At 39.8% G+C, this 22,826-nt stretch overlaps 1 protein-coding gene across 1 annotated transcript in view; it reads left to right on the top strand.

Annotated features, from left to right (window-relative positions):
* PTPRM (protein tyrosine phosphatase receptor type M) overlaps positions 1-22,826 on the top strand; it is a 650,464-nt gene that overhangs the window by 166,810 nt on the left and 460,828 nt on the right. Inside the window, exon 2 of the mRNA XM_008159881.3 lies at positions 8,759-8,881. Within this exon, the coding sequence (XP_008158103.2) occupies positions 8,759-8,881 (123 nt within the window). The remainder of the gene's footprint in view (positions 1-8,758; positions 8,882-22,826) is intronic.

The following is a 22,826-nucleotide window of genomic DNA, read 5'->3' on the forward strand; positions in this document are numbered from 1 at the left end:
TAACATATATCCATTGGCAAATAGCACTTTTACAATGGTGCATAACATTAGCCATTTAAATGCCTGTGCAATGTGTTAAAAACTGCTTGCTTGATTAAATTATGTAGAAGAGCATTTCTATAACGCTTAGTGTCTGATTCACTAACCATCACTGGGGAACTCAAAGTTTAAGAGGCATTATATACATTCATTGTTGGCAGGCAATTAAATGTCGCTGTCACTGGGTTGATTTACGGGAAGAAAGCAGTGGCTTTGCTATGTTGGTGCAGGTTTGTTTTTACAACTCTTAGCACAATGATGTATATTATAGCTCACTTTCTGTTTATCCTTTGAAATGTGTCGTTTATAGCCTTTTATCTCACTATTTTAAAATGGAAAAAAAAATGGAGAGGACCACCTGAGATTACATGTAATTTATGAAAATAGAACATATAACATCAGTTCTTTTGGGGGGTACTTTAGCACTTGTTTTTGATCTGCCCTGTTTATAGAGACTTTTTTTTAATACTTCATGCATTTGGTAAAGGCTGCCTTAAATGGGGTCATTCTGTATTTAGAACAAGTGAGAAAAATGTTCCAGAAATCTCCTCAAGGAGTATTACAGCCTTTTTATGAAATAGCTGCAAATGGACTGTAATTATCACAAGAACCATTGTTAGAGTATATAAATCCATTTAACCTGGTAAAGGCAGAACTCAAAATGTGTATGTATGTTATAAATAAGTTTATGAAATTAACATTTGTCCTCCACTGGCTTCTTAGAATCAGGAATTTATTTGCAATGCAATTCATGAAACAATCAGTATATAAATAGTACACATTGTTGTGTTGTTTATTTTATAAAGGTGGGTTAAGGGTGATAATGTGTAGCCTGGAAAGAGTATGAATTTTGGACTCAGGCCTCGGTTTAACTGTTGGCCCTACACCGAATTCTGTGTGACTCTGGGCAAGGTATTTGACCATTCCAAATAGCCATTTGTAAAAATAGGAATGCATCAATTAAAGTCCAGTCAGGAGACAGAAACCACACAGTGATTTGAACAGGGAATTTTTTTTTTTTTTTGGTAAAGAATAATTAACAGCGGATTAGAATACAAGAGACTGGCTAGTGTGAAGTGAATTGAGCTCTAAAGAATAAAGGAGTGGCAGATGTGAAGAACAGCCACTGGTCCAGGATGGAAATAGAGGTCTGGGGAGGAGACCCTCTAGAGCTGAGATCCAGGGCATGACTGTGGCTCAGTGGATGACATGGAAGTCATTGTGGGGACACATTGATACAATATAGAAAAGGTGTGTCCTCTAGAGTGGCTTGGGCAGCTGTTCATGGGCCCTGTCCTTTGGAGGTGCTACAGAACCACTGGGGGAGTGGTTTCTGGGGCAAGCTGCTCTCTGCCAGCCACCAAGCTGCTCTCTGCCAGCCACCATGCACCAGGGCAGCGGAGCACCGGGAAGGCCCCTGCACTGCAAGCCTTTTGCTGGAGGAGACTCAGTGCTGAGAGCCTTAAAGGGAGGCCCCAGAGCCCACTCCTTCCCCCTGCAGTGCCTCTCCAGACCCACCGCTGTCAGAGCTTGACATCTTCACAACTGGGACAGGAAACCTACTTAGTCGGCCCAGATACATTTTTGCAGAGCAAGCAATGAAATGTGAATTTAGAGCTGATTGTTGGTAACTGGCACAAATAATATTGACAGTTGCCTTTAGAGTTTTTAAGTTTAAATAATACATGTGGACATTTGCGTGGTTTTTGCTATGTAACACGTTCTTTGAATCAGACCTATTGAGACTGTAATGGTCTTATACAGGTGGTGAGGAGTAAATTGTTGGAAGCTGCCCATTGCCTTCACTAGCAGAGCGGGGTGGACAAGGAACCCGGAAGGCTGGTCAACCTTGAGGCTCTGGCAAGGGTCAGAGCCATACACCCACTGTCTGGTGGAGACAAAGGGAGCTGAAGCAACGTCTACCTTTTAGTCTTATGTAAATCCTTGCTGATGGGCTATCATTGAGCTGTTACTGGAAATTGCCTGTCTAAGGGCTATAGGTGTATCCCAGACCTGAATAAAAAGAATTGCAAGGCCAGAGCAAAGCGGAGTCCTCTCTTGGGCTTTCGCCTGGCCCCCAATTCCCAAATTAGTATTTTTCTTGTCTAGTCTCTTTCGTTTGTGTGCAGCCTCCTCCAGAACCTGAACCCTGAACCTGAACCCTGAACCACGCAGGACGTGGGGGGTGTACACTCGCAACTGGCAGCCCAATGGGGGGGTATTCGCAGTAAATGAAATAATTACTATATGTTGCCTTAAGCAGAATCTGGCTAGCACGTGACAGATGTTCACGGAATGGTAGCTGTTAATACCAGAGAACTTTGTAGAACACAGGTTGCACTCTGACTGCCATGGTAGGGCAATCACATAGTAGTTTTGATTGGTAACTTCAAGCTGAACAAATAGTCCCAGATAATGTTTCTATCCCCAAATCTTAAGTACCACAGACAACACTATTGGCAGAATTGTGAAGTCAGTTTAGTGGGTCTAGACTCCCCCTTTAAAAAATTGAACAGGACAGAAATGAAAAAAGATCAATGTATGCTATGCCAGTAGAGATAAATATGGTTTGTAAAATGTACATATACTAGTACATGTCCTGGGTCCAAGACAGTGGGTCACAATTTAAAAAATGTTTAGCACTGCCCTAAATGATGGGCTCTAATCCTTGTCTATTTTTCTTTGTCTTTTCTTCAGTAGGATATAGAATGGTCATGTGAAAGCTCTTACAAGGTTTCCTTTGGGGGAAAAGCGGACCATCCTCTCCTTTATAGCTTCTATGTTAATGATGTCATACTATTCTTGGATCTACTGAATAATTCCCTGCTACTCTAAAGCAAGAAGAAAGATAAATTCCCTCCAGTATGCAAATGACAATATTTTATTTTCATAAGTCAAGAATGACCTTTATAGACAACTAGCCTTGCTATCTAATTATTGCCAGAAAAAGAAGAGTTCAACTTTTCTAAAGTGAAAACTATAATTTGTGTAGACTTCATTAACATTTAACTGGATTATAGTTTTCAACCATAATAAAAAATGAACATGGTCAGTGATTTAGTCACATTTTTATCAGGGCTGGGTGTTTTGTGGGGTTATATTAAAATTGTTTTCATTGTGTAGGTGTTTGTTACATTAAACTTCTTTAAACAATTGGCGAAAATTATTGCTGAATTCTGCATAGAATTTTGGGGAATTTATTATCTAAAAAGCATTTATTGGTGTCTGTCATGTACCAATTCTAGGGAATGCCAAGATAACTTAGATACAATTATCATCAGAATTTCTTTTGAGCAGAAATAGGCTTTCAGACACCTATTCTTTTGAAGTTCTTCAGTTTTCATGAAATATTATCTGCCCTACGACGGTTTCATCTGCTTTCTAAAGCACATGGCTCTACCCTTCAGTAATAGCACAGACTAGTTGCAATTTTTAGTTGGGGAGTAAATACACAAAATTTAGCAGCCCAATAAGACTTTGTTGAGAGAACCAGTATGCATAAAGGCCATTTTCAGGGATATTACAGCTTTAAGCCTAGAATGCACTGAGCTCCCACAAAATCAAGTTTTATTGAATCAAAGTTTGGTGACATGCTATCATACTATGTTACTAAGTAGACCCTAAAACCTATAGCTCTGTTCTGGTGGATGCTGATGAGAGGTCTGTTCATCAATTTATGTTGATTGCTTCTTACTAGGGTCCTTCTTACTAGGGTCTCTCTAGATTAGGAGTAGTTCTGTTTCTTTTGGATTTTCAGCTTGGAAGATACTATCCCATAGTCTTAAGAATCTAGGCAGTCAACACAGGATGCCTGGGTTCAAATCTCTGCTTTACCTTCCAGCTTTGAGACCCTGTGTAAACTCTGTAACCACTGTGCCTCAGTTTATGTACCTATAAAGGGAAGACCATCGTATCTACCTTATCGGGTTGGCATCAGGATTAAACAAGTCCTCAGTAAAATATAGTCCCTATTAGTAGTTTTAGTATTAATATTATTATCTCATAGATACTGTGAGTTATGTAATCAATCGTATTTTTCCTTTTTGGGCCTGGTACCCCAAAATCAAAGTGAAATTTGTAGCTAACTTCCAGTAAATGAACCTGGTGACATTGTTTTATTACTTGGTGGTGAAGTGGAGTCCTCACTATTTCCTGGTATAATCTCATTTTTTTTGCCCATTTTCCTTGTTTTTTAATTTTAACTTTTCTTTAATTTTGTTAATTTAATTATGTCATGGAGTAGGCCATGCAATAGTCAGTTTTGCATAGGAATCAGAAATGATGATAACCTAAGTATTTGACATCCATAGACACTTCCTTTTGCATAAAAATCATTTATTATTGATTCAGCACATGGAGTATTTTAGTGTGTTGTCTTAACCTTTGCTAAGGAAAAACTGCTCTTTCTCAATAAGGTGTGATGCAGGCATGTGGGCATGTACATACGTGTGAGTATGTGTGTTGTGAGAGAGAATATGAATGATGCAGGCCACTGCCCCACCCGTCTTGTATCACCTTTCCTCCGTCTTATTTATGACGTGGCTCAGTCTCAATTCCCCTCCATAAAAGAGAAATAATTTACTTTGATTTGACAGAGGAATGCAGTCCAGTCATGAGCGATTGGGCATTAGTCCAAACAAGACAATTCTGGACAAACCTTGACAAAGTCTGCTGCTGACCACATTCCTGTACACAATGGCAAACTGTCTGATTTATTCTGAAAATCAAGGAGACTTATTTTTGGAAATGCTCATTCATTTCAGCAGGCTTTGCTTCCTTCTCATATTCTTCACTGGCCCCCAAAAATTTACAAATCCCACATACTCCATAGAGGAGCCCACAGGAGTGTGCTGGAGGATTGCTCACAACTCTTTACTTTCTTACTAAATTTCCAATGATACAGTCCAACTATTTGCAGTGAAATGAACTCATGAGAATAATTGTTGTATGAGGTATATATGGGAAGAAGGATTTAAGAATTAATAATAACTGATATGGTTGAATATGCCTGACACTGTTGCACTAACTTTACATTTTCCGTGTAATTGAATGATTAGAAATACCACATCAGGTACATGTTATCTCCATTCTACAGGTAGGGGAATCAGAGTGCGGAGTGCCAGGTGATTTGTCTTCAGTCACAAAGCTAGGGGTGGAAGAATGTGGATGTGCCAGGTGTTTGACCCTGGAACCTGTTCACTTCCACCACTACACGGAGCTGCCTTAAAAACCAAAAGTTTTACAAAAAAATAAAATAAAAAAACACCAAAAGTTTAATTTGCTCATTCTCAAAATGGTCATTTCAATTATGATGTTGTTTACCTTAATCTCATCTCATTGTAGTTCCATCCACCACCTTTGGTATTTTAGGGTCTCTCATCTGTTGGAAAATCGGTGTGCAGGGGGATATATCTTCCGGCAATAGGAAATTCCTAGTCTGTCCTATTTTCCAGTGGTTTGATAATCATGCATGGGTCCAGAAAGAACCATATCATCTTTTTATGTTTCCTTTCAAGTGATAAAAGTAGCTTTATGTAATAGGAAAATTATATCCTTGCACCAGCATTGCATTAGTCTTTGGGGTTGCTGTCAGCTGTGCATTCTCTTCCCTTTACGTTTGGTTATATCTTTAGTGCCAACAGTTGCGTCATAAAGCAGATCTTTAACCAGCCTTGAGTTGTTCTGTGGATGCCCATAGCTAGTTCTCACTGCTTAAGACCGCACTGCAGGACTTTCATCATCAGTGTGCTGTCTGTTTCCATGGTTATTTTTTTCTTTTTGAACATTATTAGTGCTACCCACTGTTTGGGCTTACGGCCTCAGTACAGAATCTATTTTCTACATCAGAATTGGGGTTTGCAGCCAAGGGAACATATTTATCCTACATGTTTGCATTGTCTTGTAACATTTCTCACTCGAAAGTCGAAAGTTGTTAGTATTATGTGCTTTAAACCAATCCATTTTGTTTCTTGGAACTTGTTAAAACTGAGTGAGAGGGCAGTATAAATTACCACTTGTCAAGCTGAAATATTAATTTGATGCTGTATTTTTGTAGTATATTTCTGTTCCCAGTGGATTGTTTAATTGCTCAGTTCTGTTAAATGTGTTACAAAACACAGCATCCGAAGCCACTAATTTCACCATCATGCCTGGAGAGCACAACTAAGACAAAGTTAGGAAGCTAGCACAGGCCTTTTAAAAGGGTCTGAGCTCCCTCATTCTGCCCTGTTTAACTTTTGTGTGTGTTTGTTTTTAATCAGTGATTTGGTGGCAGACATAGAAAGCATGCTTATCAAATTGGCTCATACCCAAGTCTAGGTAAGATGACTAATACCCAAATGTAAAATCAGGATTCCAAAAGCTCTCAATACACTGGAGTGATGCACTGAAAACAAAGAGATAGGGGTTAGTGAGGGTAAATGTATGTCCTATGTTTTCATTCAGAAAGTCACTTACCTTCTTAGTACAGGAGAGGAGAATCGGCTCAACAGCAGTGATTTGAATTTCACGCTCCTCTGGGAATTCAAGCCCCTAGCAGCTCAAAATGGACCAGCACCCTGTTCAGACTGCTGAAAGAGCACGAGGTCCGGGGAGGTAGACAGTTGAATTTAGAACTTGGAGTCCTTCTTTTGGAAAAGTGCTGATAAGCCTGTGAGTGTTCAGAGGTTTACCAGGATGGTGAAAGTCTTCCTAGCTTCTAGTAGGAAGAACTGGATTGAGCAAAGCATGTTTTTCCCAGAGAAAAGAAGACTTAGAACATGACAATTCTTTTCAAATGATCAACTTTCCTGGGTAAGAGCTGAGACTTTTTACTCTTTCTGCAGAGGGTAGAGCTAAGATAAGTGAGTAGACATTGCAGGAAGCAGAGTGTGGTCTTTATACAGAGGGAGTTATTTACATGGTAAGGATGCTTTTTAAAATTCTCAGTGCCTCACATGTTCATAAGCTGTCTGTCTAGAAGGTTGTTAAACATTTAGATGGAAGTTTGACCAGGTGACCTCTAACATCTGTTTTATCTCTGAGGTTGTACAATTGCTGTTTTACTTATTGCTGCCAGGGCATACAGTGCAGACATAGTGTAATAACATTCTTATTTTTATGTGTTATTGATCAGAATACTTAATTTTTATCATTGATAATAATTATAATTATTTTAAATTAATGTAATTAATGACATTATCTAATGGTTATTAGAATCCTCTATAATAAAAGCCTAATATGCTAAGTGTCCGGTTATCCAGTAGTTCATTCAACCAATCAAAGCATAATATGTTAATGATATGCTAAGGCCGTTCAACTGCTTGCTATAATGTGCACTGACCACCAGGGGGCAGACAGTTGACCCATTGAGTAGTCGTTATGATGTGCACTGACCACCAGGGGGCAGACAGTTGACTGGTAGATTAGCTTGCTGTTGGGGTCCTGCCAATCGGGACTGAGCGAGACAGGTCGGTCATGCCCTAGAGCCCGCCCATGGTCCCTCCTCAGCCCCGATTGTGCAATGGTGGGGTCCCTTGGCCTGGCCTGTGCCCTCTTGCAATCCAGGACCCCTTCGGGGATGTCGGAGAGCCAGTTTCAGCCCAATCCCGCTCAATAGGATTGCCCCTGATGGTCAGTGCGCTTCCACAGGGGGAGCGCCACTCAGCCAGAAGCCGGGCTCACGGCTGGTGAGCAAAGCGGTGGTGGCGGGAGCCTCTCCTGCCTCCGCAGCAGCGCTAAGCATGTCCACTTCCGGCAGTCAAACATCCCCCAAAGGCTCCTGGACTGTGAGAGGGCACAGGCTGGGCTGAGGCGACCCCCCCCGCTTTCCACCCTCCAAGTGCACAAATTTTGTGCACCGGGCCTCTAGTGTTCATAATAATTGATTTGGTCAATGTAATCAGTAACTTTTGAAATGTGAAACATTGGAGAAAAGACTTGATACTATAGTAATTCAAAGTAACAGGAGACATTTAAGGATGCTGGATGGGACTGAACATTGTCTCTGTGCCCCAGGATGCTAAAATAGCTAAATTGCCTTGCATATACTACATTTTGTTTTTTTAAGTAGTCTTATTTCTAGCACCAAAATTAAGCATATGTTTACCACATGTTTAGTTTTAATTTATTCTTATCTTTAAAAATTGTGAACTATAAGCAAATTTATAACCTTTTTTAATTTTGATACCTAATATATCCAAAGTATTACTAGTAAAATAAAACCAGTTTCTATGGTAAATTTAGAATAATCCTTAGAAAAATAATTTGCAAGCTATGTTCATGATCTATACTGCATTTTGTCTCCTGCCATCATGCCAGTGTTGTGGTGAAAGTTTTTTTTTCTTTTAATTTTTTTTTTGTACAAATTATAATGGTTTTTCTATAGAAAACACATTGAACACTTTGGGTGGTTCTATTAAAGTTTTGAACACGAGATCAGTTATTCCAAATTCCTGTGCATCTGCAAAATAGGAATTATAAATTTGTATAGGTCTTACTTTTAATTGAATTTTTAAAATATTGGTTCTTTTGGGGGAACAATATAATATAGCATTTTGGCAAGACATGGTTAATACTCAGCTAGCAAGGGTTCAATAGGATCAATATCCAGAGTTCCTCAGCACTAAGTTCAAATCTAATTTAAATAGCATCAAGAAGGTTTATGGTAACCTATAATCATCATAGCTTTTTCCTGAGGTCTAGTGTTATCTACATTACTTTCCATTCTGTTGTGTTTCAGGAGGTTGCCTCTTTGATGAGCCATATAGCATGTGTGGATATAATCAAGCTGAAGATGATGACTTCAATTGGGAGCAAGTGAACACCTTGACCAAACCAACTTCTGATCCATGGATGCCATCAGGTTTGCTTTTAGTTTTAAGTGTTTTTTTTTTTTAATCAAATTTTCACAAGAGTCTTAATCGCAGTAAATATTCACTGGGTATTGGTTGAATGAGTGAGGGTGTAGGTCTTTGAGTGTGGCAGTCAAGGACCGATTAACTAGTGAGAGTGCTACTACAATTAAGAAGACCAGTTACAAAGAGTTTATCTTTGTCTCTTTTTATTTAAAGTCTAATTAAAGTTTACTTCCTTTACCTTTGGATGCATCTGAGGTAGATTAATGGGCACTTCCCAATTAATCCTTCCCAAGCAGCAGATATAGGAAATAGATTGATGTCTCTTCTGGCAAATGTGTCTAGTGAATGGAACTGTAGCTGGGGAATCGAAATTACAGTCTTGGTCACAAATTGGAGAATTGGAGACCTTGGGAGGTAGCATAAACTTTGTCCTCAGGGGCTCACCTGGCACCTGGGTGATCTGTGAGGATGCCAGTGATCTTGAAAGCATTCTGCCGATGAAACAGTGATGCACACATGTGGATGCTTTTGTCTTCTGTAAAAGTGCTTACTATATTTTCTGATGAGTAAAGGACATTTGCTCCACTGAACACCAGCAAGAATTCTACCTTTATATTCAGAAGGAAGAGTGGGAAGATCATTATTAGTGAACTCTAATCACTTGGAGCTTGATCATTTTAATGGAAACTCTTTTCAGGCTGTGATGTTGGACATCTTTAAAATTTTAGATTTCAGATTCATATTATAAACTAGAGTCCCAGTGCACAAAATTCATGCACTTGGGGGAGAGGGAGTCCCCTCAGCCCGGCCTGCATCCTCTTGCAGTCCAGGAGCCCTCAGGGGATGTCTGACTGCCGTGAAGGCTGGAGAGGCTCCTGCCACCGCTGCTGCCTCACCAGCCATGAGCCCAGCTTCTGACTGAGTGGTGCTCCCCCTGTGGGAGCACACTGACCACCAGGCGGTAGCTCCTGTGTTGAGTGTCTGCCCGCTGGTGTTTAGTGTGTGTCATAGTGATCAGTCGTTCCGCTGTTTGCTCTATTAGCATATTAGCCTTTTATTATATAGGTTGGGGTAAAGAGTGTGCCCCATTCAGGATTCAAACTGTAAAACATGTTATTTTGATTTGGATTTCAGGTAAACACATTTTTTTTTGGTAATTTTTAATGACTGCAAAGTTCTTCATTAATGCACCTAAATGTAGCAATAATTACATTTAGTAATCTTGTGAAGGTAGCTTCAAACATGAAGTAGAATCTAATGTTCTTAAGTAAGCTTTAATCGTTTTGGTGCCCATCATGTTCTTGATGTCTCCTTCCCACATTTAAATCCTGTAACTTCCAAGAAAGGAGCTTTGAGCTCCTTAGCACTATGACTTTATTGGACTTCAAAATGTTTCTAGCTCTTGTTTATTTACCCATAACTGACAATCTCCCTTTTTCCCTCTTGTTTTTTATTTGTTTGTTTGTTTGTTCATATATGTGCTTTTGGATATGTCTTGTATTTGAATTAGTGGTACTTTTGTTGCTTCCCCTCCCATTCCAGTTACTGTTTTCATTCTTGTCAGCGATGGGGAAAGGGGAGAGGAGAGCAGAACTGTGCTCCCACGTGGAGCTGTCCTTTTCCAAACAGGCTTCTCACCCTGAAAGTCTTTTGGTCATTGTCACCTGCTCTCTCTTGAGGATCCAGTCTATGTCTAGAGAGGCTGGAGAGGGATGAGGCTATGGTACTGAGGAGGATACTCAGACAGAGTCCTGGTAGATTTATCCACAAGAGCTCACTCGTGCTTTCTTCATTATCTTTGAATTTGGTGAGCAGTTTGGTAGTTGACTTTATTATTGTGGTCCTTTAGATTACAGTCTGACTTGGAAAAATTGACTTTTTACAAAGAACCCCAATATTGCAAGATCTTCTTCAGTTTCCACTGCTTCTATTTTTATCACATGATTACAAATTCCCTTTATAAAGAAAGGGAGGAATTATTTCTTGTCACTATCTTGTTCTTTTCTTCTTTATGTTGTTCCATAATACTGTCTCAGGCCAAATTGACCAAGTTTTAAATACAGAAAGGATGGGATCCTAGCAGAGGCCATTACACAAATGGCATTAAAGATCAAAGACCACTTGTATCCTGGAACAATCAGTTGCGTAATTGAGGGAATGAAGGGCAAGCAACTGTTTAAATATCTGGCCTTTGAAGTCTCTTCTGCCTTTGGAAGAATATACTAGTAGGGCTATTTACTAGTAGATGTTCTGTTTGAATTTTCTCTCATTATGTTGACTAATAGAATACTTGGTGATGAATATTAGGCTTTTGTAGCTTAATATCTCTGAATGTTACATATTCTAAAACTTTTTTCATTTCCATATGATTTCTGATAATTACAGTGTGCCCCAACCACTCCCATACAGGTTGGAAGTCATTGTTGGGACATGTGGGTCGTTTAGATGTCAGCAAGAGGATGGGGGAAAGACTAGCAGACCAATTCCTCTACCTCTCTATGCCTCTGGGAATGGTCCAGATTTTTGTTATCATATAAAATTATAGGCAATCCAAATTCAAAACCTAACGTATTAAAATCAGTAGGTTGATAATTATTCCATCGGATTACATTTTTTTGCCTTAATATTAAATTTCAAATACTGGAATTTTTTCCTACTATGTATTAAACAAAGTTGAGTCATTAAAAATGTTTCTTTGAGCCATAATATGTGCTAATCATGATACCAATTACTGTGGAAGATGAAGGATTATAATAAATGATTTTTTTCTCTCTCAGAATTCATCTACTTGTTAAAGAAAGTTACAAAAATACAATTAGTGAACAATCTAAAATGATATATAATTATATAATGATATGGTATAGGCTGAAAGTGTTTCAAGAGCAGTTTTCTTACCTTAAAACCAATATGTATAAATAATATGGACTTGTGCCCAGCTGACCGTCCACCTAAAGTGAGAAGGTAAATTCTCAGTGAAATATCATTGTTAGAAGTAAGGAAATACCATCTTATAAATTTGCATATGGTATCATAAGGTGTGAATTTTAAACTGAGCTGTCAAAATGTACATAAAGCCTTGGGGTTTAATTACTATTTAGTTTCAAGGGTTTTCTCCTCCCTTTTCTACTCTCCTCTTTCTCCTCCTCTCTTTCTGTTAGTATTTTAAACCTTTATGTAAAATATAAAGGGATCAGGCCTAAACTGATTTGTTCTTGCACATGCACTTGTATTTGGTCTCACATGTGTAGGCTGGTCTGTGATGCCTTAGACCAGTGGTCGGCAAACTGCGGCTCGTGAGCCACATGCGGCTCGCGAGCCGCGGTTTGCAGCTCTGTTGACTAATGAGTTTGCTGACCACTGGACTAGACTAAATGTTACCGTGTAGTTGGAAGCTGTGAGGATTAGGCAATTGTGGCATGTTGTGTGCAAAGAGGTAAAGGGTAATATATGACAGTGGTCGGCAAACTCATTAGTCAACAGAGTGGCAAACCGCGGCTCGCAAGCTGCATGTGGCTGGCGAGCCACGGTTTGCCGACCGCTGCCTTAGACCAAGGCTTGGCAAGTTGTGTCCTGCAGGCAAATTACAGCCTGCTGCCAGTTTTTGTATGACTTATAAACTAAAAATGGTATTTACGTTTTTGAGTGGTTGAAAAATCAAAATAATGATACTATTTTGTGACACATGAAATTCAGATTTCAGTGTCCATAAACAAATTTTTATTGGCACACAGCCATGGCCAGCCTATATAATAGAGGTAATATGCAAATTAACCTTCACACCCTCACAAGATGGCTGCCTATGATCAGGCTGGCAGGGGGACGACCAAAGGACTGAACAAGCAGGCTGCATGGAGCGACCAGGCTGGCAGGGGGTTTAGTGAGGGACAACCAAATGATTGAACAAGCAGGCTGTGTGGGGCAACCAGGATGGCGGGGGGTCCATGAGGCATGAGCAGGCTGGCGGGGGGTGGGGGGGTGGGAGTTGGGGGCAACAAGGCCTGCAGGGGGGCAGTAAGGGGTGACCAGGCTGGTGGAGGGGGGCAGTTGGGGGCAACAAGGCCTGCAGGGGGGCAGTAAGGGGTGACCAGGCTGGTGGGGGCGGCAATTAGGAGCGACCATGGAGGGGGCAGTTGGGGGTGACCAGGCAGGCAGGCAGGTGAGCGATTAGGAGCCAGCGAGCCAGCGATCCCCCAGGATCAGGCCTAAACTGGCAGTTGGACATCCCCTGAGGGGTCCTGGATTGGAGAGAGTGCAGGCTGAGCTGAGGGGACCCTCCTCCCTCCCCCCCTTGTGCATGGATTTTGTGCACCGGGCCTCTAGTTTGTTAAATATTGTCTGTGGCTGGTTTTAAGCTACCACGGTAGGGTGCGTAGTTGTAGCAGACACAGTAGTCTCCACAAAGCCTGGATATTTCCTGTTTTGTTCTTTTCAGAAAAAAAAAAATGTGTGCACCCCTGTCTTAAACCGTTTGGGTACCAGCATATAATTGTGGCTTTGGACTCTTAATTTATATTGTTATTGTTTTCTATACTCATATCTATTAACATACAAACATTATTTCACATTTTTTTTTTTATTGATTTTATTACAGAGAGGAAGAGAGAGGGATAGAGAGTTAGAAACATCGATGATAGAGAAACATCGATCAGCTGCCTCCTGCGCACCCCCTACTGGGGATGTGCCCGCAACCAAGGTACATGCCCTTGACCGGAATCGAACCCGCGACCCCTCAGTCCGAAGGCCGACGCTCTATCCACTGAGCCAAACCGGTCTTGGCCATTATTTCACATTTTGTTTCACTTTCAGATTGTATGTTGTCCAATCATTGGGCTATTAAAAGAGAGAAAAAACCTGATGAGTGGGATTTTTCTATCTTTCCCATAAATTTGCTGTCTATTAAAAGCATTGTGATTTTCTTTATTGTTTAGTAACATAATTCTCGTGGGACTATTGTGAGTCTAAGAAGCAAATAATCGATCAAGATGAATTTAAAAATTATGACAGTGAGAGACTAAAATTTTTATTCTAATTTTAAAATTTACTCTAATTAAAATATTACTTTGTCTTCTTTGAAATAGATGCTCCAGTGTGTAGGGTTTGCTTTTCTTTCTCTTCATGTGTGAGGTTATTTTTAGCCACATTAAAAAATTTTAAATACAGTCTGGAGCTTTATACATGCTGACATAATAACTACTCTGAGGCTCTGACATTGACTCTGAAAATACATATTTAGGGCAAATAAATACCAAATCATTTATATGTTTTTATTTAAAGTCGACAGTTACGTTATAATGGATTATAGTCTTTGAATCAGACAGTTTTTCTGATGGTTGGGAACTTCCTTAAACTTTGTCATAAGGATTGCCACTTTGAGCACAAGAAACTTTGATTAAATAACCAGGTAATAACCTGGCATCTTGTTACACTGGTTCATGCTATCACTTTATATACTGTAGTACATGTGTAATTATCAGCATAGAGTAAGAATTATTGATTAAGCATTTTATGATATAAAAACACCTACATAGTTCACAGTGGTTGATGGTTTCTTTAATGTTCTCAAGTTCTTTATTTATATTAGTTAAAGAGATTTTTTTATCTTACAAAATTATAGACACTTCAAAATTCAAAACCTAATGTATTAAACTCAGTACTGTTTTCCTCCAATAAAAAGGCCTGTCATCTTACTTTGCATGATCTATAAAAAGAAAGCAGAATTTACAATTACATTACTCTGAACCTTACTGTTGTATTGACATTCCTGAACCTTTGACATAACTTAATCCAATTCACATTTATTGAGAGGTTCTGATAGATCTGATTTTGTACCAGACCATATGTTTCCTGGGGCTGTCTTTGTATCCTCAATGCATAACACAATTTTTAGAACTTAGTAGGTTTGCAAAAGATGTTTCCAGGGTGAGTAAAGAAAATGTATAGGTCCTTATTTCAGAGACCTTACAGTCTAGTGAAAAAGATGGGTTTTAGCCCAGTGAGAGACCCTTTTCAGACTTCTAACCTACAGACTGAAAGATAATACATTTTTGTTGTTTCAAGCCACCAAGTTTATGCTCATTTGCTATGATATGGTTGATGTTTTTATATTTTATTAGAATATAATGTGTAACTTAGTGTTCCAGTTCTATAAAATAGTTTACAAGTTCCATAGTTTATGAATAAGAATATGTGACCCTGTTTTATATTTTAAAAGATAAACACTAAATCCATTTATAATATAAGAAATATAAAGGTAGCTTATAGCCATAGGCATTTGATACTCATAAAGCTGGTTTTTATTTCTACACAACATTGTCTCCTTAAGATACCATGCCTCTAAAAAGCCTATAATTAAGTGAATTTGGGTCCTAGTGCTGGGAAAACAAAACATTATGCTTAGTGCTTTTCTAAGTAGCAGATCATGCATCTAGCGGGAAGCTCATTTAGCTTCCCACATTCAAGCTTTACATATTGCAAATTGAGAACTGTGTTGTTTCTGATCTTTATGGAGATGCAATGACTGAGGATTGAATCATTTCTCTGGGTGTTCACATGAAAGAAAGAGAGAGGGAAGTGCCAGGCTGGAGGAGCAATATGCACTCTTAGTGTGATGACCCAGAAAATAGAAAAAAATGACTCTGTATTTGTGTAGAGTCAGTTTCACATTTGGGAACATGATGGATGGAGAGACAAAGGAATTGAAGTTTTCTTTTTAGGCGCATTCATCAGGTGTGTTTTGCTCCTGCTAGGGAAGGTGTCTCTGCTTATCTATCTACACTTCAGGACTTATACAGGGCTTAATGAGTGAAGAGAAGACTAAAAAGGGCTTGAAATGATATTTTTTTCCTTACTAAATTTCAGTGTGTATGTAGTGAGTAATATTTTTGGCACAGAATAGTCAGACAGTTGTCTAATTATCTCATTCATTCTTTGAATCTTGTCAGCATTCAACAAATATTTATTGAACACCTGCTATGTGCCAGGCACTGCTGGAGATGCTGGGGAGTCATCACCGAGTGCACCCCACACTCCCAGTCTGGTGAGATTGTTCTCGGATTGCCAGAGAAGACCTTTTATAAGACCATGTTTTCCAGCACTTATTATTGACTTTCTGGAAATTAGTACTCAAAAAACAATACAAAATTTAGTGCATCAGACTCAGCACATTATATCATCAAAGTCAGCTTCCTTGTATGCTTTGTTCTTTAAAAAAGAGCAAAAACATCTAAACCACAGGCACGGGGCAGTATAGTACATTCTGATAATTCTCTTTTATAAAGCAAACTGAGCTTGTATATGTAAATGACACTTAGCAGTTGACAAAGTTTGCTTTTTTGCTGTATATCACTTAATCCTCATGAAGACCCTGGGAGATTGGGTGGCATTATCTCTATTTTATACCCTAGGAGACTGAAGTTCAGAGAAATTGAACTTGCCCCAGGCATCACGTGAGAGAAGCAGTCCCATATTTGCTTCTTGAATGCCATAGAATGATCTTCCCACGGGAGCACATCATCTGGTGAAGCGGGTAGGCGTCATCCAAGGTGGCAACTATTCAGACCTTGAAATGCACATGAAGGCTGCCAGGTCAGATGCTGGCTCTCTCGCTTCGTAGCTATTGAACTTGGGCAAGTGCGGAAGCTCCCGGGTTCTCAGGCTCCTCATCCGTGAGCTATTAGTTAGTGATACATGTCTGTGGAGTGATGGAGCTGCGGTAGCAGAGTCTCTGTCCACCTACCAGTTCTGTCCCACGGAGGAGGCAGGCAGTCAGGTAATAAGCAGAGGCATGTGATGCCATGGGGGGACATGCTAAGGTCTGTGAAGAAAACCTCCATCAGGATAAGGGCTTAGTGAGTGATGGGAGCCGTAGACAGGAACAGCCTCTCTGAGCAGAGCCTGGAATCCAGTCAGGGACACGTTGGCCATGGAGGTGAGTTACCGGGGTGGAGGAGAGCAGGAGCAAAGACTGAGGCAGGGGTGAGCTCTGCGGGCGGGTGGTCCGTGAAAAGTTGTGGAAGGGCATTTAGAACTGACCTCACAGGTTGCTGACCAAGTGAGACAAAAGAATCCACTTCAGGAACTTAGTTTTGAACCGGGCCCAGCACAGTGTTCGGGAAATGTCCTCCTTTAATTGTTATAAAAGTAATCTTCAGAGTAATTTGGAGTTGCCTCATTTGTACTCTCTGTGAGGTGGGCAGTTCATACAAAGGTCATACTTTCTCTTATAAATGATACCAAATAAGAAACAGAAGATATAGATCTTCATATAATGTTTGAAAGATTAAAACAAGCTGAAAGAAGTCCATTTAAATACAATGTTTTTGTCATCATGGTAGGATTTGGGGTAATTGCACTATCATTTCTATTTTAAATATTTCCTTTATGATCAGGTATAACTTTATAATAAAAACTAACACTTAAAAATTTGGAGGGGGTTATCATTGATTTGGCATTATTTTAGTTGATTCTGAATATTTCCAGGAACTGAAGTCAAGAATTGAAAACAGTTTAATTGTGCTTGAGTATCTCATTCAAGTGTCCCGCAGTGAGGTGCAGCCTGGCATGTACTTGTAAGACAGTCATTGACAAATGTACTCCCTCCCTGCATCTTACGTGAATCACCTGGGTGAGGCTTACACTGGGTTTCCAGTTAGCTTTTAAACAGTGAGCGTGAACACAGTGAAATAAATGGAACTGACATTATATTCTGACAGCAGTTTCTAAGTTACAAATTTAGAAAAGTAAATGTAGATGATAATGAAAAAGGAAATTAAGATCAGGGTAGTTCTTAATTAAACAGCATAATGCTCCAGGTAGCCTCATTTTAATATGAGTGTAAAGAATTTGCTCCACTCAAAGGTTAAAAAAATATGCCCATCTTAACCATTTTAAAATGTGCAGTTCATTGGCATTTAGTACATTCACATTGTTGTGCAACCATTTCTACCATCCAGCTCAGAACTCTTTCATCTTCCCAAGCTGTAACTCTGCACCCATTACATACTAACTACCCATTCCCCACACTTCCCTACCCTTAACTACCACAATTCTACTTTCTGTCTCTATGAATTTGACCGCGCTAGGTATCCCATATAAGTGGACTCATACTATTTGTCCATCCGTACCTGGCTTATTTCACTGGGCATAATTTTTTCAATAATTCAGTTTTTGCATGCAAAACTTCCACAATCAGTGTAGTCATTTTTTTTTAAAGCATCTTGATTTTGAATAGCTAAGTGTTTCAAGGGTCGCAGTGTTTTATGTATGACCCTTATTTCAATAGTTTATATTCAGTGTCCAACAAATGTTCTCCTTTAAATATGTTCTAAATTCTTGTCTTGGCTGATTGGAAAACTTACAAGAAGTAAGAACAGTGGCTAGCTATTTTTAAATATTTGCTAAAAAGTATACAATTTATCCTGTATATACAAATATGTTTTTAAGATAGGTTTATTTCTTGCTTAATTTCCCGTAAAATCACACATAAGAGTTATGTGAAGGCCAGTAATGGAATAAACAGGCGGGCCATTCACAACAGAGTTGTAAATCTCTCAGGATCTTAGTTGAGGAGGGGGTGAGATGTGCAAGAGGGAGGTCCAGGGCAATGGGCCAATGAGGTGGTTATGATGGCCAGCTGGAGAAGATCGCACTGAGGAGTTGGTCAGCACTCACATACTGTGTGTTCTGTGTATTGCTCCCCCAGGGCAAGGCACCTCCAGCTGAACCTAGTCAGGTTGTTGGAATGGAGAAACCCCCTTCGGCAATAAAAGTCAAGAGAGGAGACACTGGGTTTTAATGTGAAACTCAGGGACAGTGTTTTAGTCTTCTGGGCACAGATTCCTCATTGGACTTCAGAGGGGCATTGAGGTGGGTCGGGATAATTTGAAGATAATGTCTTTAAAGACCAGAGAGTCTAAGGCTGAGGAAGACTTACCACTTGGGTCTGGGGCTGCCCAGCAGTAGCCTCTCCTTATGGAGGGCAGGTTTTTGGGGGTCAGAATGAGTTTTTGGTGACGACTGATATACCAGCTTGCATGGCCACTGGCAGGTTAATGGTGGCATCACAGTAGCACAGACCCCCACATGGGGAAGGCCTTGGGAATTCTGGGCGGCCCCAGGGCTCCAGTTCCCCAATCCTCCTGTGTGAGTCAGGCCTAGTCATCACCGGCCCAGGCTCCCCTTTAAGCACCTTCTGGACTTTCCATGGCCCAAGAAATGGGAGAGCTGAATAAATTTAAATAAGAAAGAGTGAAGTCTGGGTTATTCTTTGCCCCTTTGACCAGAAAGAAATGGAAGTCCTCTTTTGGAGCACCAGCTGTGTGTGAGGTGCTGGTGATGTGTGTTCCAGGCACTGGTGATGTGGTGGTGGACTGCGTTCAGTCTTAAAGGAGACATACGAGTGGCGTGGCCCGTGCTTCAGTGGGGCCAGGCTGCTGCCCAGACAGAGACTGGGGCCAAGTGGAAAGTCTCTTGGAGGAGGCGGCTCCCGAGAGGGGCCCTGAGATCGTGAGTGAGGATGAGGCCAGAGCAGAGGGGCATGCCAGGAAGAGGGAAGGAACATTTTATCCTGAGGCAGTGAGTGGAGTGTGGCAGAGCAGAGGCACTGGAAAGGCTGCACAGGAAGCTACTGAGAATCAGTGAACTACAAACATCCCGGCCTGGGGAAGGGAGAGGTGGGAGGCAAGCTGAAGGACTCGCCCAGGCCTTGTGGAGCTGATGTAGGATGTGAAGCTGGGAGGTAATTTGACTGTTGATTTCTGGCAAAGAGAGGAAAAAAGAAATTATTTGACTGTGTATGCATAGAGGAAAAATCAGTTTCTTATAAAAGGATATAGGGAAAAGTGATTAAAAGGAGAGTTGGTTAGTAAATAAGTACCGCAAAGCATATGAATATGTAGGGGAATGCCCATGCTCTTAGGAGATTCATGTTAAATTATTTAGGGGTAGGTGCCTGGATGTTTGTACAGGAAAAAGTGTGTATGTGTGTTGAGAGAATATGATGTTAATAATTAAGTCTAGGTGAAGTATATATATGCATTTATTATACTACTCTTTCAACTTTTCCATAGTTTTGAAACTAAGCAAAATCAGCTATATATGTAGGAAAACAAGACACATGACTGACTTGCACTGACTTAGTGCCAGGCCAGTGCAATTCTTATCTACGGATGCATTTTAGGCAAAATGCCATCCTGTCAAATCACATTGAAAATATTTGTATTTAAAAACCCGGGTTGACCCATGTTTTCCTTTTCTGAGCATATCGGGATGATTCCTTGGTCTTTACTGAGAGGTTTAGAGGAGCTGATGGACTGATTTACAATGACTAACTTCAGGGATATAATTTTAGGACTTTCTAAAATAGGACAAGTGCTTCATGCTGTGGTCTTATGCCTCAGTGGGTGTATCGGATATAAAAAACCTTTGTCCCATTGGGAGATATTTTGGTGACTAACTGAAACTTTATAAGAAGATGCATAAGGAATCATTAAATTTTATTTTTGGATTCATGCTTGCATTCATTTGTATCCAGTCCATAGCATGGGACTGAATATAGAAAAAAAATCATACAGAATTTCTTGGCAAACTCCATGAAATGATTGTGCAGATCATTATTTTAAATAATTGGCCTTTAATGCGTAGACTGATATTTTATTCTAGGAGATTGTGATAAATCACATCTCAAAGTGATATTTAAAAGCTAAAGTGGTTGAAAGAGAAATAAATATGGCTATTAAATTAATTGTCGGCTGGACAATCACAACGCCTCTCTCTGGCTGGCAGGCAGATTGAGACAACTGATTAGGTGGCAGTCAGTGTCTGAATCAGATATGCGAGCTAGCATATGAATATAGTGCTACTCTTAAGGAGGACATCACGAAAAAAATTTTTGAATGACCTGTCTTTATTTGTATGCTTTAGGTTATCTAATACTGGGTTGTTTCTTAATTTTATTTTTCCTGGTTCCTTCTGGGGAACTTGAGACATCTTTTGTATTTATTCTGTTAACCATAGAAAATGTGCAAAATATTGAAATCCTCAGCATAAGACTTAGAGACAGGGTTTGATCCATTACTATTTAAAGCAAATATAAATCAATGAGGTTTCTGGTAGTCATCCTGGGGCATTATGAAATATCTCTTTAGTCATTTCTTTTCATGCTGCTTCCTCTTTTCATCTCTGTGGCATATGACACTTGTCCGGTTAAGCACATGTCTTGTGAAAATGGTAGTCACCTCCCCAATTGTACTTTATAGACACAGGGTGCCTTAGTTCCTCCTGATGGTCCAGGCTCTCTGTGGAGTGACAGGTAGCAATTTGTAAGCAGGTCAACTACTGAACTGATGACAAGTGACCTTTCTAACACTGCAATCAATGCTCATTATTTGGAAAACAACAAGACACAATTTGTATTTTTTAGCAGATGGGTCATTGGGTCAACCCATCATTGACATGTGAATTTGTTACTTGGGCTGGATGAATCATTTCGGACAGGAATGTTAATTATTTGAATTGATCTGGATCTTGCTCTTATAAAATGGTGTTGGACACTTATTAATTTGTAAATTATTAGAAATAATTGGTTTTACACGTCAGTCAAACAAAGGCTTTTAGAAAGCATATTTTACTCAATAGTGCTACACACTATCCTTGGCAAGATTTTACCATAATATATTTTGTTCAGATTTGATGAGTCTGTTGTTTTGAAAAAAATTAAAAATGTGAATTTGTACATGTCACATTTAAATACTATCCTTCCACATGTTTCAAAAATGTGTTTTGTGAGGCCCCAGGAATACATGGTCATGAGGGGGGAATAACTTTGGGAACAGATGCTGGGAAGAGACTAGCTGCCCAGGGAGACAGCCCTGGTGGTAATTGGCAGTGCTGGTGAAGAACTGCTTTTAGCTGTCACCTTCTAGAAACATGGGAGAGTTGTGTGTCTCTGTCCCCTTGATTTGGATGTGGCCAAACCGGATTTGGCTGGTGAAATGTGAGTGGAAGTGACTTGTGTCACTGCCAGGCAGCGGCTTCCATAGCCAGCATGAGATTCCTCACATTCTCTTCCCTTTTTCCTGCCTTGATAATTATGGAAGCATGGGGATGCTGTTACTTAGCCTGGTTTCCTGAGTGAGGAAATGTTGAACTGACTTCTCTAGACCCCACTCCCCACTTGTATGCACACTCAGCTGACTGCAGGGGCATATGCCTGAGGGAGAAACTTCCTTGTGTTATGCCAGATTTGGGGGGTGAGGTTATTTGGTGAATGGCTCTCAGTCTTCAGTTTTTGGACCCATTTACACTCTTGAAAAAATATTTTTGAAACATCCTAAGAGTTTTTGTTGATGTGTGTAATACCTGTATATTCTGGGTTAGAAATTAAAACTGAGAAATTTTGAGAACAGTATACATAGCATACATTCCTTTAGCCGTCAGAGCAATGTTGTACATCTGTTAGTAATTGAGAGTGAAATGGGAATAATAAAGTCAAATCATGTCAAGTCATTGTCATGAAAATGGTTTTGACCTTATAGACTTCCTGAAAGGGTCTTGGGGATTTCAGGCATTCCTAGAAGACACTTTAAGAACCACTGATCCAGGCCCTCTTAAATGATATGCCTGTCTTGATGATATATAGTTAAATAAAGGCTTGGAGGAATCTAGAACACAAATAAAGAAGGGAAAAAGATTTTAGAAATATTGCCAACAGGATGTATCTGAGTGTCATAATGCACTTTCTATTTTCGCACAAAGACAATTGTAAATAGTTCATTCCTATTTGGAAAGTCATTCCTTCTTTATAATAATAAATACCCATTTTAAATTAAATAATACACATAAAATTGCATTGTATGAAGCCACGTAACTGTGAATATTACTAACTCTGTGAAAGTTGGGTTTATGAACTTTCATGTTCCAGAAAAATTTGAAAGTAGGATTAATATGTGAAAT

Source organism: Eptesicus fuscus, chromosome 12 (assembly GCF_027574615.1).
Source record: "Eptesicus fuscus isolate TK198812 chromosome 12, DD_ASM_mEF_20220401, whole genome shotgun sequence".
Classification (NCBI taxonomy): domain Eukaryota; kingdom Metazoa; phylum Chordata; class Mammalia; order Chiroptera; family Vespertilionidae; genus Eptesicus; species Eptesicus fuscus.